This window comes from Aquarana catesbeiana, linkage group LG05 (genome assembly GCF_042186555.1).
Source record: "Aquarana catesbeiana isolate 2022-GZ linkage group LG05, ASM4218655v1, whole genome shotgun sequence".
Taxonomy (NCBI): Eukaryota; Metazoa; Chordata; class Amphibia; order Anura; family Ranidae; genus Aquarana; species Aquarana catesbeiana.
In genome coordinates, this window is record NC_133328.1 from 87,160,947 (window position 1) to 87,179,061 (window position 18,115).

At 42.8% G+C, this 18,115-nt stretch overlaps 1 protein-coding gene across 1 annotated transcript in view; it reads left to right on the forward strand.

Moving 5' to 3' along the window:
- The window catches only part of LMBR1 (limb development membrane protein 1), a 251,126-nt gene that overhangs the window by 17,983 nt on the left and 215,028 nt on the right, over nt 1–18,115 (forward strand). Inside the window, exon 2 of the mRNA XM_073629939.1 lies at nt 12,483–12,555. Within this exon, the coding sequence (XP_073486040.1) occupies nt 12,483–12,555 (73 nt within the window). The remainder of the gene's footprint in view (nt 1–12,482; nt 12,556–18,115) is intronic.

The window sequence follows — 18,115 nt, forward strand, 5'->3', positions numbered from 1 at the left end:
TGACTTTATAAAAGGGTAGGGCCCTATTCACTGAAACCTTCCAGGACTCTACTGATGGAGGAGTAGAACTCTTCCAAGACCAAACTATGCTTTGCTAGCATGAAAAAATAATAGAGTAGGTAAGGTCCATATAGCTGTAGTAGGAGCCAAATCATCCTTCCAATACTTCTGTATATCAGGACAATCCCAGAAGATATGCATACAGTCAGCCCCCCTGCAGAACAACGTCCGCAAGAAGAGGTGACTGAACCAAAAATTCTGCCTATCTTCGCCGGGGTCATGTTTATTCGATGCAGGAATTTGTAGTGGATCAGTTGGTCATGGGCCAAGATTAGTCTGGTAAAGGGTGCATCCCGGATGTCTTCCCAATCTTTCGTGTCCAAATCGGGGACACCTAGCTCTACACACACTCATGAGCTGAACAGTCTCAGGGAAAAGATACTTCTAGATAATAGATGGGGGCTTCCGGAGATCAAACTCCCTTAGCATGGATTTAAGGTCAGACAGAACGAGACCCTTACATGTTTAACCACTTCAATACCAGGCACTTAGACACCTTCCTGCCCTGACCAATTTTCAGGTTTTAGCGCTGTCGCAATTTGAATGGCAATTGTGCGGTCATGTGACGTTGTACCCAAACAAATTTTTTATCCTTTAGTTTCCACAAATATAGCTTTCGTTTGGTGGTATTTAATCACCCCTGCAATTTTTATTTTTTGCGCAACAAATAAAAAAACAAGTTTTTCTTTGTATCTGTTAAAAATTTTTGTAAATAAGTACGTTTTCTCCTTCAATGATGGGCACTGATAAGGCGGCACTGATGAGGTGGCACTGATGATGGGGCACTGATAGGAGACACTGGTATGCGGCACTGATGGGCACTCGTAGGCGGCACTGATGGGTACTTATGGGTGGCACTGAAAGGTGGGCACTGGGCATGGATGGGCACTGTTAGGTGGCACTGATGGACACTGATGGGTTGCACTGATGACACTGGTGGGTGGCATTGCTGGGCATCACTGATGTCTCATAGTACATACTGGTGCCAATCAGTGCCCATTTGTGGGCACTGATTGGCATAGATTGGGCATTCATTTGGACATGTGGATGGCCATGGGGTACATACCTGGCCATCCACATGTTGCCCCCTTCCCTGGTGGTCCTAGTGGTGTCCCTGGTGGTCCAGTGTGGTTATCCGAGGGGGGCCTGCGCTGATTGTTTGACGCCCCCCCTGTCAGGAGAGCCACTGATCGGCTCTCCTCTACTCGCGTCTGTCATACGCAAGTGAGGAAAAGCCGATCAGCGGCTCTTCCTATTTACATCATGATCAGCCGTGATTGGACACGGCTGATCACGTGGTAAGGAGGCTCTTTACCGAGATCGGTGTAGCGGTGTGTCAGACTGACACACCGCACCACCGATCGCCACCATGTGCGCGCGACGGCTGTTATCCTGAAGGACATCATATGACGCCCAGTCAGCATAACTGAACTACCGCCCGGCCGTCATTTTCCTATAGGCCGGGCGGGAAGTGGTTAAACTGTGTTTGGTATTCGTGTCTTAGCTGTATATAGCGGGAAAAAAAAATAGGTATTTGGCAACTGATGTAGAGATTTCAGTTCATCAAAGGACTTCAGCTGCCCATTTGTGGTGACATCGCCAACCTTTTTAATCCCGATTTTGTCCAGACCACTGGATCTTCAAAGACAAAAAATTGGGGCAGATTGGGATTTCGCCGTCATTTTGCATTTTACCAAAAATGATAGCACCGCAGATTGAGAAGGAAAGGTCATTTTTAATAACATTCAATTACAATATGGCTTGTGTAGCAATTGTATACGCTATATTAATAATAATGTTATTAGTAGCAGTAGTAGCAGCAAAAAAACCCAAATATATCTATATCTATATCTATCATGTGTATATATAATATATTCCAACAAAACAAAAGTGTAGTTACCCTTTAAATGTGGTATGCAGCAGTTTCTATTATTCTTAGATAGTGTGTTTAAAAAAAAAGGCACTTGTGGCAGTATTCCAAGTTTAAAATAGTTTTAAAATATACACCATTAAATAGGAGAGTGATGTAAATACTGTGGTAAAGAAGGAGTGGGCAGCAGGGAGCAGCGAGGAGATAGTGAACAGCACACCATTCTCATGCAATACTTTTATTTATTCGGCATATAAAGTGTCAAATAAGTGTGCATTTTTAAATTGACACTTTTTTTTTTCTGTTTGCCAATCTTTAATTCCCCCCGAGGGTGTACTCTCTCCCCCCCCCCCTTTTTTTTTTTTTTTTTTTGTACTAAATGTTTACTTGTAAAACCAAAAAATGTATAGAATGTGAGGCACAGGCTGAGAGGACTGTGGTCAGTGTAGATGTCACCTAGGTTTCTTACCTACACATGACGGTCTCCAGGTTCCGTGACTGATGCTGAGAAAACAGACTGTTTTCTGAGAATCTTAATATGTTCTGGTCTGGGTCCTGGAGCCTTGGGGACTTTATAGAGCTTTGGGTGGACTGAAGCCTCCATTTCTCATTGTTAGTCCCAGCTGTCCACAGGCCTTTATAGATGTAAGCTGTCGGATGCTCAGGACTCTCCCTTTCACTCTCTTTGCGGGTTGAACAGCTGACTGCTGACAGAACACTATGGGTATATTTACATTTATGGTTGGGGGTGGTAAAAACGTGCATCTGAGCTGTGTTTCAATGACAGACACCCTCCCCCCACCACTCCCGCTAAAGCTGTCTAGGCAGCGGACAAAGGTATTCACATGCTGTAGCTTCTCATTGTCGACTGTAGTCGAATACATGGCAAACTTTCAAGACACAAGAAGGCCGTCTGCCAACTCATCACATTACATTGCAATCAGTATGGTAATAGACCTGATATATGGCTGGACTGTGGTGAATTCAAAACGATAGAAAGTATCCCCCCAGCACAACCCAATTAACTGCATAGGATTGCACGATAAAACCATGTGCGATTAACGTTGTTGCGCTGCCGGTTCAATGCCTCCTCATTTCCTGCCAAACGCCCTCATTCATTTGAATGACGCCTCAAATCACGGTGTGGGTCTGCCGCAATTGAGCGATAATTTGCGCTGCAATCGTGGCAATCTGCGGGAAACCTGTCTCCCCAAAGTAGCTCCTGAACTTTTTTTTGGGGCGACTTGCTTCCTGCGATGCGGATTGCCGTGCGACAATCGTGGCTGACCCCTACCACGATTTGAAGTGTCATTCAAATGAATGGCATCTCAAATGCGAGTCCCACAATTTGTCATTCACGCATCAGCACTGTCAAATCACGGGCATATTCGTGACAAATCTGCCCGCGATTCCAAGCGCTGTAGTGTGAATGCAGCCTTAGGCTTCATGCACACGAGACGCTGGTGCAAACTCTGCTGAACTCATGTTTTTAAAAGCTGAAACCGGCGTTTAGAAATGCCCGTTTTGCCGCGTTTAGCTGCGTTTACGTCTAGAAGCGTTTAGTTAAGATAACAAAGGCCCTCCCCAAGCTCAGAAAGCATGATAAATTTTAACTATTTCTGCCATTTTGATCAGAGTGAGCAGCAGCAGCAGAAAGAGCAGTTGTATACTTGCATTTGCCTCTCTTTCTGTTTTTTTTTTTTTTTTTTTTTTTAAATGGATCCCATATTGAACATATTGCAGAGCAGAGACTGACATTTTGCAACCCAACTTTGGGTCCAGTTACTCGGGGCCACTTGGTGCTAGGAACCCCAACTTTAGATATGTTGTCGTGCTAGTTCCACTGTTTTTGCACACCAAATTTGGGGTTCCTAGCACCAAGTGGCCCCGACATATGGGGCCCCAAATTGGGGTTGCAAAATGTCATTCTCTGCTGCAGTTTACCATCATATTTCTGTGTTTTCTGGTCCAAAAAATAGGGTTCCTTTAAAAACACTTATAAATGCAAACGCGGCTAAATGCGGTACCGGCGTTTAGCCGCGTTTGGCGTCTGAAATGTGGAAAACTTTTACGTCTGAACCCATTTTTATGCTTCTGGAAAAACAAGGTTAAATGCAACTGCCTAAAAAAAATAGTCAAAAAATGTATCTCCTTTAAAAATGCCTGTAAACGAAACACTGCTAAATGCGAGTTACCGCGTTTACAAACTGTTACAGGCATTTGGCATTTCAAATGTCTCTGAACATCGGCCCTGAACGCATTTTTTTTTTTTTGCATTCCAAAAAAATGCTTCTAAACTCAACTGCCTAGAAATGACTGTAAAGGACCCTGTGTACATGTATTGATAAGATAACATAGAGGAGAGTTCAGGGGCAGCTGAAAAAAATGCCCAACTGCTCCTAAACATCCGTTTTACCAGCAGCAGTGTACATGAGGCCTAAATGGTTTACTGCTGCCCCTACCAGTTGAGCCTTTCCTCCTTACAATACTGAGCTGTACTGAAAAAGCAACACAGGAAATCCCCGAGTTATGAACACAATAGGGACTGTAGGTTTGTTTGTAAGTCGAAGTTGTTCGTAAGTCGCAACACTGCATTTGTAAGTGTAACTTTCGATCGGAACACTGCATTCGTAAGTGTAACATCCGCCTGTGCATGGATGTGGGATGTTCTGGGCACTTTTTATATTATCTGGGGCTCTTCTGGCCATGCAGTACATGTACAGTAGTACTGCAGTATGGGATGTGTCCGGAGGTATCCAGGACTAGCGTGAAGCACAAGTGGCCGGCATTTGAGGCCGTTCGTAAGTAGGAGTCGTTCGTAACTCGGGACTGCCTGTAAATGATAAAAATAATCATAAAAAAGTGTAAAAACTTCTAAACATAAAAAAACACACCCAAAACCATTATAGTTTCCCTTTTACATAAAGTGGAATTCCAGACTTAAAGTATAACTAAAGGCAAAACTTGTTTTAGTTTTGGGTAGACTGGAGAGGGATTAGAATGCTTGTCAGTTTTTATTGCTGATGTCTGTTCCTCCATTAATGAGATTCACCTTCTCTATTTGTGCTGTTTACCATTTTCATTGAAAGTAAAAGAAATCACAAATTTTGGGTTGTCCCCAGAAAAGTAATAGGGAGGAAATCTTCCAATGGGGACACTAATTCTGGTGAGCTGGGGGTCCCCAAGGAATTCCCTTAATTTGCAGGGATTTCCTCTCACTTCCTGTTTGGCTATGGGACAGGAAGTGAAGAGAAACCTCCACAGTGGGACACAGATGGCGAAAATAAAATCTGACAGGGGTTATAACCCTCCCTATACTCTATCCAAAATAAAAAAAAAGTTTTGCCTATAGTTCTACTTTAACCCCAACTACCCTTAAAACTGTTCCCTACCCCCTACAAAACTTATACCTGTGTAAGAAAGATCTGTGTATTTACCTATTTTCAGGCCACTCTGGTCCGGTCATGTGGCCAGCACTGTAGTGGAGAGGAGGGTGCGCTGACAACACACGGATCTTTGAAGCCTATGGATGATGTCACTGCTTCAGGCTTTACTATCTGTTGTTGGAGCACTTTCTCCTCTCCCCTGCAGTGTAGCTGGGACCGAAGTGGGCTGAAAATATTTAAGTATGCAGATCTTTCTTTCTGTAAGCATAGGACGGGGTAGGGGACAGTTTTAAGAATAGTTAGGGTTAAGCCTTGAATTCCACTTTAATAATGGCAAAAATTAATTTGCTGGTATGAAAAGGTTAACATGCCCAAAGGACCCAATGCCAAACTGAGTTTTTGCCTGAATCTGAAATTGAGCCTGAGAGAAAGTTCTTGTCTGTCTTCCTGCTGTGTTCAAAGTAGAAAAAACCTGATACATTATTTCTCCTGCGATTAATGAAGTTATTGTGGTTTTTTTCCCTTGATAAATGTGTGTGCCAGATATGATTCAACACAAATGTGTTTTCAATACAGTTACATAAAAACAAATAGTAGCTTGCAGTTACATTAGTACAGCATGCTCATACAGATTCATAGGCTCTTTTTGGGTTCTTGCTAATCTCCCTAATGTGTGTAATCTCTCCCAAGTGTACACTGTATGATTCACACACAGCCACTGCAAACATTGCTAAGAAACAGCCAAACTGTGGAGGCTTGTCAATACAGAAAGTAAAAGTGATGTAAAAATTAAATTGCTATCCATACTGAAGATCATTGGAAGGTTCCACATCCTTTCAGATTACATTACAATCAGTCTGGTAATGTGGAGCTGGCAGGTAGTCCTCTTGTTTCTTGAGCCCGGGTTCACACTATACCGGGCTGCGGATCGCACAGGAGCGCTATGCATCCCTGTTCCCCGTTTCAGGGATGAATCAGGGCCGATTCTATGCCTGAATTCGGCCCTGAAACGGAGCCAAAGACGCACAGCGTTTTTGTGCAGTGCGCTCCGCAGCCGCCCCGGAGATATGTGAACCGGCTCCATAGGGAGCCAGTTACATTCTCCTACTATGCGAATTAGATGTGGGGAAACGCACATCTAATTTGCTAGGTGTGAACCCGGGCTAAAGGTTTGCTTTGATTTTGGCTACAGTTGACTATGAGGTCAGTCAAGTGGAAAATTGTCAGTATTCTGATTCTGGATGGAGGAATATGTTAGGTGTTTTTTTTTTTTTTTTTTATGGGAGACTTCCCCGTCATCAGAATACACAGATCAGTGCCACAGGATTCTGCCCGCAGGACTGATTGAGCAAGATAATACGGACAGGGTCACCACACATGAATCCAAATTCCGGCTGGTCCATGCTGAATTATCCGAATTTCAATCAACGTATGACCAGCTTAAAGGGGAGCTCCAGGCTCCTTCAGAAAAAATACTGTAGCTGATGACTTTTATTTTTAGGTTACTTATCTGTCCAGGAATCCAGCAGATTCCTCGTCCAAGCAGATTTTTTTTTAATTGGCTATCGAGTGCTCACGTCGCTATCTTGACTAAGGGAAACCAGCAGGTGAAGCCTTGCAGCTTCACAGCCGGTTTCCTACTGTGCATGTGCAAAGCGCACTGTGCTTTGTGAATGGACCAGCTTCCGGGGGAAGGAGGAGGGGGCCGAAAGTGGTAGCGGGTACCTGTCAAAACCAGGTACCCGCTTCCTCCAAAAGGTGCCAACTGTGGCAGTGGAGGGGGGGGGGGGGGGCAGACAAGTGGAGCTCCACTTTAAGCAGCTGGGAGGAATAGGGTGTTATTAGCAGAGTAACCCCTTATTATTATTATTATTATTATTATTATTATTATTATTATTAATAATAATAAAAAAATGTATACAGTTGTGCTCATAAGTTTACATACCCTGGCAGATTTTATAATTTCTTGGCCATTTTTCTGAGAATATGAATGATAACACAAAAACCTTTCTTTGACTCATGGTTAGTGTTCGGCTGAAGCCATTTATTAATCAACTTTGTTTACTCTTTTTAAATCATAATGGCAACAGAAACTACCCAAATGACCCCCATCAAAAGTTTCCATACCCTGGTGATTTTGGCCTGATAACATGCACACAAGTTGACACAAAGGAGTTTGAATGGCTATTAATGGTAACCATCCTCACCTGTGATCTGTTTTGCTTGTAATTAGTGTGTGTGTATAAAAGGTCAGTGCGTTTCTGGACTCCTGACAGACGCTTGCATCTTTCATCCAGTGCTGTACTGACATTTCTAGATTCTGAGTCATGGGGAAAGCAAAAGAATTGTAAAAGGATCTGCGGGAAAAGGTAGTTGAACTGTATAAAACAGGAAAGGGATATAAAAAGATATCCAAGGAATTGAGAATGCCAATTAGCAGTGTTCAAACTCTAATCAAGAAGTGGAAAATGAGGGGTTCTGTTGAAACCAAACCACGGTCAGGTAGACCAACTAAAGTTTCAGGCACAACTGCCAGGAAAATAGTTTGGGATGCAAAGAAAAACCCACAAATAACTCCAGGTGAAATGCAGGACTCAGAAAATATGTGGTGTGGCTGTTTCAAGATGCACAATAAGGAGGCACTTGAAGAAAGATGGGTTGCATGGTCGTGTCACCAGAAGAAAGCCATTACTACGCAAATGCCACAAAGTATCCTGTTTACAATACACCAAACAGCACAGAGACAAGCCTTAAACCTTCTGGCACAAAGTCATTTGGAGTGATGAGACCAAAGTTGAGCCTTTTGGCCATAACCATAAACACTACATTTGGAGAGGAGTCAACAAGGCCTATGATGGCCTACAGAGGTGGATCGCTGATGTTTTGGGGATGTGTGAGCTACAAAGGCACAGGAAATTTGGTCAAAATTGTTGGCAAGATGAATGCAGTATGTTACCAAAAAATACTGGAGGAACATTTGCATTCATCAGCCAGGAAGCTGCATATGGGACATACTTGGACATTCCAATATGACAATGATCCAAAACACAAGGCCGTGTCGACCTGTCATTGGCTACAGCAGAATAAAGTGAAGGTTCTGGAGTGTCCACCTCAGTCTCCTGAACTCAATATCATTGAGCCACTCTGGAGAGATCTCAAACATGCAGGTCATACAAAACATCCCAAGAATTTACAGGAACTGGAGGCTTTTTGCCAAGAGGAATGGGCAGCTTTACCATCTGAGAAGATAAAGAGCCTCATCCACAAATACCACAAAAGACTTTAAGCTGTCATTAATGTTAAAGGGGGCAATACCTGATATTAAGAACTGGGGTATGTAAACTTTTGATCAGGGTCCTTTGGGTAGTTTCTGTTGCCATTATGATTTAAAAAGAGTAAACACAGTTGATTGATAATAAATGGCTTCAGTCAAACACTAACCATGAGTGAAAGAAAAGTTTTTTGTGTTATTCATATTCTCTGAAAAATGGGCAAGAAATCATAATTTCTGCCAGGGTATGTAAACTTATGAGCACAACTCTGTGTGTGTATGTATATATGTGTATGTGTGTGTGTGTGTGTGTATATATATATATATATATATATATATATATATATATATATATATATATATATATATATATATATATATATATATATATATATATATATATATATTTTTTTTTTTTTTTTTTTTGCCACATTGTGTAATTGTATTAGTACGTGTTGCCCCAACAGTACTGACAACTAGAAGGTAGTGGAATTTGTAAGTCCATTTCTTTGACTGCAGTTGATGTCTACAAGCCAAGACTCATTTGTCTCAAGGTATTTTAGCAATAATAATGGTGTACTGGGATTTGAACTCACAAATCCTAAGTTACAAAAATGTTGATCTCATAGCTATCTGCAGGAAGTGAAGCGACAAGACTGTGTGATGCAGCAGATAGAGGGGACTGGGCAATGCCTTTTGGAAAGAGCGTTGTCATCCATGATGGTGTGGTGCTTCTTGTGATGACAGGAGGTGAATGGGAGGACCCAGGTTATCAGTATAGTATATGTAATACCAGGAGTGGGATAAAAGCTAACTGGTGAGTGAGGGGTTTTGACTTAAAGTTAAAGCGGACCTAAACACTCCTATCCTTTACAGCCAAGGAAGCTGCCATCTTGACCTCTTTTTGATCTGCAATTGCCATGGTTTTGCACATATGATCAGCTATGACACCAGCCATTGATTGCTTGACAGCTCAGTTGAGAACACAGACAGCTGTGACCGATATCGTTCATGGCATGTCTTGAATGTAACTGTTTTGCACTCCTGTGACCCGTTTTGTTTAGACGGAGCTGGTCAAGACTGGGGAAATTGTGACAATATGTTTGGGATCCACCCACAACCCTGGACTGACTCCTGGCTCAGCCTCTCAGTGAGCCGCTTAGAGCCTGAGCCAGCCAATCGTTCCCCTCCACAGCCCAGCGTTCTAGTGAGCGCAGGTGGGGGGTGTCAAGGCAGAGAGCCGGTGACTGACAGTCACCAGCTCTCTGCTTACGGAGCACTGAGAACCGAGCTATCAGCAGTCTTAGAGCAGGCAGGGGACAGATGCAGCATCGGACTGATGCTGCATCCACCTAGGTATGATTCTTGAAAAAAAATGCCAAACTTCTCTTTTAAAGTGGTACCAAATGGGGCTAAGCGTAACTTTCTTTCAGCGGTCCCTTTCCCTCGCCAGCATCTTCTTCCAAGTGCCGATCTTTGACCGACTTCATTAGCTGATGTTGGATGACATCACTCCAGCACATACGCAGGAGTCAGTCATCTCGGCACACGGACTGTGTCGGTGATGTAAGCTGAGCTGCACCTGTGAGTATTTTATTGCAGAAGAGGCATTGCTTGTCTTTCCTGCAATAAAGAGCCTGCCTGCTCGCAGTTTGTCACAGCAGAATTTTAGTTCTGCTTTAAGTGGAGATATATGACGGAGTGGAAGTGACACGTCTAAGAGTGGAAGGGTGTTAGGAGAGCACATCTGGAGGTGAACAGATGGGACAGAAGGACACTGGGGATGCTGTGCTGAAAAAGATAATTTTTTTCTGTTTATTTCTTTTTTTTTTTCTTTTTTTTTTTTTTAATGCTTTCCATGCACACTGTAAACACAGGCAGCTAAAGCATTTATGCATTCTGTGTCGGTGTAATATTGAAAATATATTGTGACATTTTTGGTTGTTGGTCGATGTTCTGTTGTGGTCTAATTAGTACTGGTGGCACAATTCTCTACTGTTCAACACCAGATGTTGGCTTCTCTCTTTACATATAAAAGAAAGATACAGAGGAGAAGACATTAATTGGAAAATCGGTTGTAATTTATACTCAGAACTGTGGCTTTTTCTTTATGGCTCTTTATTTTACCCATTCTGGAGATGAATTAATAATGTCCAACGTGCTCAGCTTTTGGAGATTGATGAAGCTTGCATGGCTTGACAGAAAGTTTATCTCTGGGAATTCATTCCACCAATCTTCCCAGCTCTATTATGAGGTAATACGCTGACAGCTGTCACCAGTAAAGTGCTGACATGCTTGCGAGTAAAACCACATTATTATGTAGATAAAACAATCCCTGAATTGCTTCCGTCAAATTAATCTCAACTTGTTCTTCGCACAAAGGCAAGAAAATAATTCTATTTGATCTATAAATGCTTTAATTGGCTTTTAAAGTGTAGAATCTCTCCTCTTATATGTAGATATTTCATGTTTTAATTGATAAAGCTGAATGTATGCCCGGTTTTAGAATATATGGGCTGATCAGCTAATTACCGTTACAAGCAGCACCTTATCTGTTCTGGCTTTTAATTTACCTTGAATACAGAGGGCCACTGATAGCATTGGACTGTTTACAGTGTAAGCCACAAGTCTAGCTTTCGTAACATCTTCATAATGATACAGGGAACCTAATGACCCCTCCTAGCTTTTGAGGGTAATTGGTGAACAATAATCCATCGGTGATTGCTACATGACAGGACTGCCTTAGGAAAATCCCAAGCCCTAAACACCCCCCCCCTTTCCCAATCATAGCCTGCCTCTGGCACCCCCCCCCCCCTTCCCAATCACAGCCTGTCTCTGGTACCCCCCCTTCCCAATCACAGCCTGTCTCTGGTACCCCCCCTTCCCAATCACATATCCTGCCTCTGGCACCCCCCCCCTTCCCAATCACAGCCTGCCTCTGGCACCCCCCCTTCCCAATCACAGCCTGCCTCTGGCACCCCCCCCTTCCCAATCACAGCCTGCCTCTGGCACCCCCCCTTCCCAATCACAGCCTGCCTCTGGCACCCCCCTTCCCAATCACAGCCTGCCTCTGGCACCCCCCCTTCCCAATCACAGCCTGCTTCTGGCACCCCCCCCCCTTCCCAATCACAGCCTGCCTCTGGCACCCCCCCCCCTTCCCAATCACAGCCTGCCTCTGGCACCCCCCCCCCCTTCCCAATCACAGCCTGCCTCTGGCACCCCCCCCTTCCCAATCACAGCCTGCCTCTGGCACCCCCCCCTTCCCAATCACAGCCTGCCTCTGGCACCCCCCTTCCCAATCACAGCCTGCCTCTGGCACCCCTCCCCCCTTCCCAATCACAGCCTGCCTCTGGCACCCCCTCCCCTTCCCAATCACAGCCTTGACATCTTGGCTGAACAGACAATGAAATACAGGCACAAGGTGTGTCTGCACAGTGTCCTGTAACTCTGCCTCCCCACTTTTAGGAAGAAGAGATGCATGGTCACATGACAGAACTTTTTAACCTTGTAAAAAAGGTATGAAAGATCATTTCTGACACTAAACAAAAACAGTTATGGTATCTGCACAACTATTTTAAGTATACAAATACTGACTTCATCTAATAAATTGGTTCTTTGGCCCATGGCATCCCTCACATTTTGGCTGTGGTAGAGGGTGGGCCACAATTTTTATTCCCAAGTTGAAGTTATTTCTGTAATAGTAAAGCTTTGGTTTTGCAGCTCCTGTGAAGCTATGGTGAAAACTCAAGATGGGGTATATAGGGCCCTATTATGAGCTCCAGCCTTTATTACAACAAAACCACTGCAGGTTTACTTTCAACATGATCTCTGTTGTTATATATATTAATATGTGTTTTAAAAATCCATACATTTTATTTATTTTTTCTCTTTTTAGATCTGCTTTCTTATGTTTGCCATGTTATACATTGTGTCATACTTCATCATCACACGATACAAAAGAAAAGCAGGTACGTATTCTGCTCGTATTTTCTATTTATGGTCCAAGATTTTTATTTGAAAACAAAGTAACTTTTTAGAATTGGTTTCCAGTGGCACTGATCCTCCATTGACCCTCTGTACAGTGTGCTGGTAATATTAGTATTGTTTTGATAGGACACTCTTCTTTGCTGAAGAAAGATGGGTATCTAGAGACTGTTTCCTGTCATCCTGTAGTCTGATATACAGACATATTCCCTCTGAGTATTTCCAGTGCTCCTGTCCTTTAGGAGAATTTTGCCCTAAATAGGTCTTTGTCATTTTGCAAATCTGCACAGTACTGAAACTATGCAGGAGATCAACATCTCTCAAATTGCTGAGAGTTAGATGATCATTCATTCTTGTGTTTACGACTTTTCCCAGTGTGTTCAATACAAGAAATTCCTCGCATAACTAAGAATTACGTGTCATCTGCTATAAATCGTAATCATTTTAAGGTACTCGTATTTTGAAGTGAAGCAGTTCTAACAGTCTTGCTAGGATGGATAGTGAAATAGGAAGGTTAGATTACTTTTTTTGTTGGTCCAGGCTCCTTTCAGTGCTGACTACATGTGTGATGATCTAGGGCACTTGGTCACATTAACTTGCTGAAGCCGCAGAGCATAAGCCAATAGGAGTACCAGACCTTATTCATAAAGGAGTCTAAAACAGCTTTAATGATTCACAAAAAGCAAATGGATTTCGGGGGGCAAACCACTCTACCCCGTCATCAGGGCTTGGTAATTTTTGCAAATGTTTACTTGAACTTGGAAAGTAGATACCAGATAAATCTTATGCTTTCTGCTTAAAATGGTTTTTGATGTGGTTGAATCCTGCTAGTAATAGCTCATTGTAGTTGATTTAAACATTTGCAGATATCACTAAGCCTTGATGAAGGGAAAGCGTGTTTGTGTTGTGAATCATTAAAACTGATTTGGTCTGATGCACCCTCTGTTGGTTTATGCTCCTCCTGGGTACCCTTTGAAGGGGAGCCCTATTTGCGTGTGAGCCAACCGAGTCAGAGTCCTTTACTGTTACTGTTCTGTATGAATAAGCAGTGAAGTTCAGTGCTTCTCGGATGTACCTTTTTGGAAGCAGAGGTTCAGGCCACGTGAACCTTGATCATCCTCTTTAGCAAGGTCCATGTATCTAAGCACCTAGGCCTTCACACATACAGCGAAGGGAATGTTCACAGAGTAGAAAATATTTTTATTATTCCACCCTTGTCTTACTTTTACCATGTAACCAAGAAAGGTGACCCTAAATATCTTAAAACTCAATTCCAGGTATTGATTTTATAGCATAGTTACAATAGCCCAGCTTGAGCCAATGTAAGTATGCATATGCCATGCCTGTGGGATGTCTATGGAAGCTGAAAATCACTCTAGTAGTCTCTGCTATTTGAGTGCTTGCCACTGTCTTCTGGGTCCTGTGCTGAGCAGCTGCCCTGCTGTGTAGTGGACATAGGGGGTCGCTCGCTTGGCACGGGTGCCATTCAAAGAAAGCCTTGCATTTTTCTTAATGATGCAGGGAGTTCTCTGGAGTAGGTAGAATTTGTGATGTCAACGATCCGCCTCTCCACCTGATCTGATCAGAGAATTAAACTCTGCATTTAAAAAAGATGGGCCCCCAGAAGGTGTTGCCCATAATGTGCTAGTATGCATAGCATATTAGCACATAATGGCAGACTTACCAGTCAAACATTCTCCTCCAGCGCTTCGCTGTCACTGCTCCTGCTGGTCACTGGTGCTTCCATATACTCTTTTTCCTGTAGGGTTCAGACTCTTTGGCTGGAGTGCAATGAAGTCACTCGCACACCATTATGGCACAGAGAGATGATGTAATGATGAGCTGTGCATGTACGGCTTGGTGAACCAGGAAAGAAAAGCATTTACAACAGAACAGACCAATAGTAGGGTATCTTTTGTCATAAAATTTCTACCTGTCTTTTTTTAGTTAAATTCTGCTTTAAGAAAAATGCAAGATGTTCTGGGAATAGCACCCCTGCACCCTGTGGTTACTATGCAAAAGGGAAGCGACTTGACACAGAACCTGGAAGTGGAGACTACTACAATGATTTCCAGCTTCCACTTGCATACCGCAGGTATGGAAAATGCATACTTACATTGGCCCAAGCTGGAACAATGTAAGAATGCTATAAAATCCATACCTGGGATATGTTTCTAAGCTGCATATGAATTAAAAAAAGCAACTCCACAGAAATGGTGCTTTATAAAAATATGTCCTGATGGACCCTTTTTTCATTTTTTTCCTCCATTCCTTTTTTTCCTGCTCAACAAAAAGTTACCTCCTTCAGTTTTAATTGCAGGATCATTGAGTATATTTTGGAATGCAAGCAATTTTTTTTTTTTTTTTTTTAGCTTGCGGTTGCTTTCCACACTTTCTTCTGACTTCATTTATGTTTTGTACCGTCATGATTTAGGACCAAAACCCTTTTGCTGTGAGATGCATTGCAGTAACTCTACATATGATAGCGCATTGCAGTGCCATTTATTTATGCCCATTTCGATACTAAAAAAAACTCTTTTGGATTAAAAAAAATAAAGTAACAACATCAATGTTGACCAAGACATGCACCTATGTTGAATGTATTCAGTCCAAGGAATGGATAAGACAAGGTCTCTGCAAACCTTTTTTCTGTCCCAGAAACCAGTCGAATCCACATGATGATAAACTGTGACACCTGTCTGATGCTGAGGTCAGTTGTGTTATACCTATCTGTGCCTGATATATCCATCCCTCTGGTGAGTGTGAACCTCGAAGGGGAGTGTGATACACAGACTTCAGTGTGGGGAGACTTACTGTGTGACATAGCAAGATTATCATCTGTGGTTTCTGGGACTTTTCTCACATAATCTGTCAACTGCTTTTCACCCTGTGTGTTGTATACACATGAAAGCTAATCTTAGACTTTATGATAGTAGCGCTGCTATAACAACTATAGACACCTGAGTTGATCTTGTGCTAATTTTACCATTGCTATAATTTGTATTATGTTATGCGTTTTGCATTTAAAGCGGCTGCTGAGGTTTTATTGGTATGCAGTGGTAGCATTTATTACTGCAACTGTGATAGTTCTTTTATGAAATCTGATATATTCATAGCGCTGAGATAGTGGAAGGGGGCCTAGAATTCACTGTAATTTTTTGAGAAGAAATATATTACATAGACGATTGGCAAGCTGATGAAGACACCTGAAATGGGAGACTTATTCCTCTGAATGGTTTGTGATTAAGTACACAATATTATAGCAAAGCCCATATAGTTAGAGTATAATCATTTGAAAAAATATTAAAAACCTAAACCAAAAGTGCCGTGTGCCATCCCTAATGTAGAGAAATTTGGAACTTTTGTAGTACCCTTAGGCCTCGTTTACACTTGTTGAGGGGAGAGGTGAAATGTTTTAATTTGAATGGCACCCTGAAACACATGCATTGTAGATCTGCTGTGTGTTGTGGTGCACTGTTTTAGAAAATGAGCCGCATATCTTTTTTTTTTTTTTTTTTTTAATGTGTTCTTATGCATTGGCAGCCCATTTAAGATGCAACGCACGTTACCACTTGACCTAAAATGCATTAAAGCACTCAAGAACAGACAGGTCTGAATGCACCACTAAGAAGAAATTCAGCAGCATTTGTAATGTTTGCTGCTTCTCCTGTCCACCTTACAGGAGGCAGTAGTTCTACATAAAATAGAACTACCAATTTCACTGCACGCAAGGTTGCTGGTCATCTTTTTCTGCTTTAAAGAGCTTGGGAAAGGAATTTTTATAATATTACTTTTGAGCAATAATATTATGAAAATGTATCAAATATTTTCTTTTGTCATATGTATTTACAGAATAGCTAGAAATGTATTGTTTGCTTCTTAAAGTTCTAAGGAGAATCAATTGATTTGCTTGGAAAGAATTCCACAAACTTCTGTTTATAATGATCATCCAGTAATGCCACACACAACATTTACATTTTTCATATTTCATCATTTTATTTTTTTCATAACATTTTTTTTATAACTCCTATTTTGAAGACGTGTACTTTTTGTACAGTTATTCCTCTTTAAGGTCGGGCATCTTCCGCAGCAATCCTTTCAAGTGTCGGGCTACATTTGCACAGGCGACTAGCCCCGATGTGAATGACCATGACAGGAACTGCTGCTGATTTTACCACCTTTTTGAGCAGCTACACATTGTGTGCATTCTGCAGCGAGCACCACAGGTAATTGCTGGGTGTGCGAACAGTCACGAATAGCTGTGGCAATTGGTGACCTTTCATTGCAGTATACAGGGCCCGGCGACTGCAGCTAACTGCTCACTGGTGGCAAAAACCGCTGCAGGAAAAAACTGATTCCTGTCACTGTCATCTGTCATTCTGCTTGTCACTAGGGATGCACAGATACCATTTTTTTTTTTTTTTTTAACACCGGGTGCAAGTGCCGATACCAATTGCCAAAATCTATAGCCTAGGAAGATTAGGCAGAAGGGTGGTTTGAAAGGTAGGGAGGGGGAGATAGGGTATTGGGAGAGGTTGGGTTTAGGGTGGTGGTGGTGGTGGTGGGGGGGGGTCTTTTGAGGGTGGGGTGGGATATGGGTTGCGGGGTGGTTGAGATGGAAAAAGCTGTGATTGGTGGGAGGTAGAGAGGACGGGGATGGGAGGGTCATTGGGAAGTTGCTGGATGGCTGGAAGGGACTGCTGGAGTGTTAAATTGGGTGGTAGAGGATAGGGCATGAGGGCTGGGCTATGTATTGGTGGCTGTGAACATAAGGAATTTATGGTCAGCCAGTTATTCATTTGCAGCAGTGAATAAGAGTAGGAGGCTTTAGGAGTTGAGGACAATGTTGGGAGGGATGGAGGAGGTGGGAGATGGAAAGACATGAGGGCAGAGGTGACAGTTGGCAGAGGGAAGGAGGAGACTGAGAAGGTACCGGGCAGATTTGACAGCTGGTGAAGGGAGGGAGAAGACTAGGAATTCGGGGGAAACAATTTTCTTGGCCCCCCCTGCTCTGAGACATACAATAAGTAGCAGCTAGACTCTAAATCAGTTTACTACAGCAGATAAGGTAGCGATTAGGTTACAGCATATCGTTACTATTCGTTGGTTGCCAGAGGTTACTGTACATCAATATTGCTCTCTGGTTGCTAGAGATTACAGCAGATCACTATCACTATTCATCCCACACTTTTACCACCACTGTACCCCATCCCACACCTTTTTGCATTCACTTTTTCATCCTCCCTAAATACCTGTGCATCCCTTGAGCACACCTCTGGTAAAAGCTACACTCCCTCCCACCGTATATATGACACCATCATTCCTCTTCAACCAAATCTTTCACCACTGTACCTCCTTGCACACCTCTGCAACTACCCTCCACCCCACCTCCAACATACCTCTGCCACAACTGAACTCCCACCATACACATCTGCCACTACCAGCAGTGTTCCTTCCACAAACATCTCTGCACACTGTACCCCCTCCCACACCTGCACTCCTATGCCACCCATGTGCCCCTTGCCACCACTGCCTTCAATACTC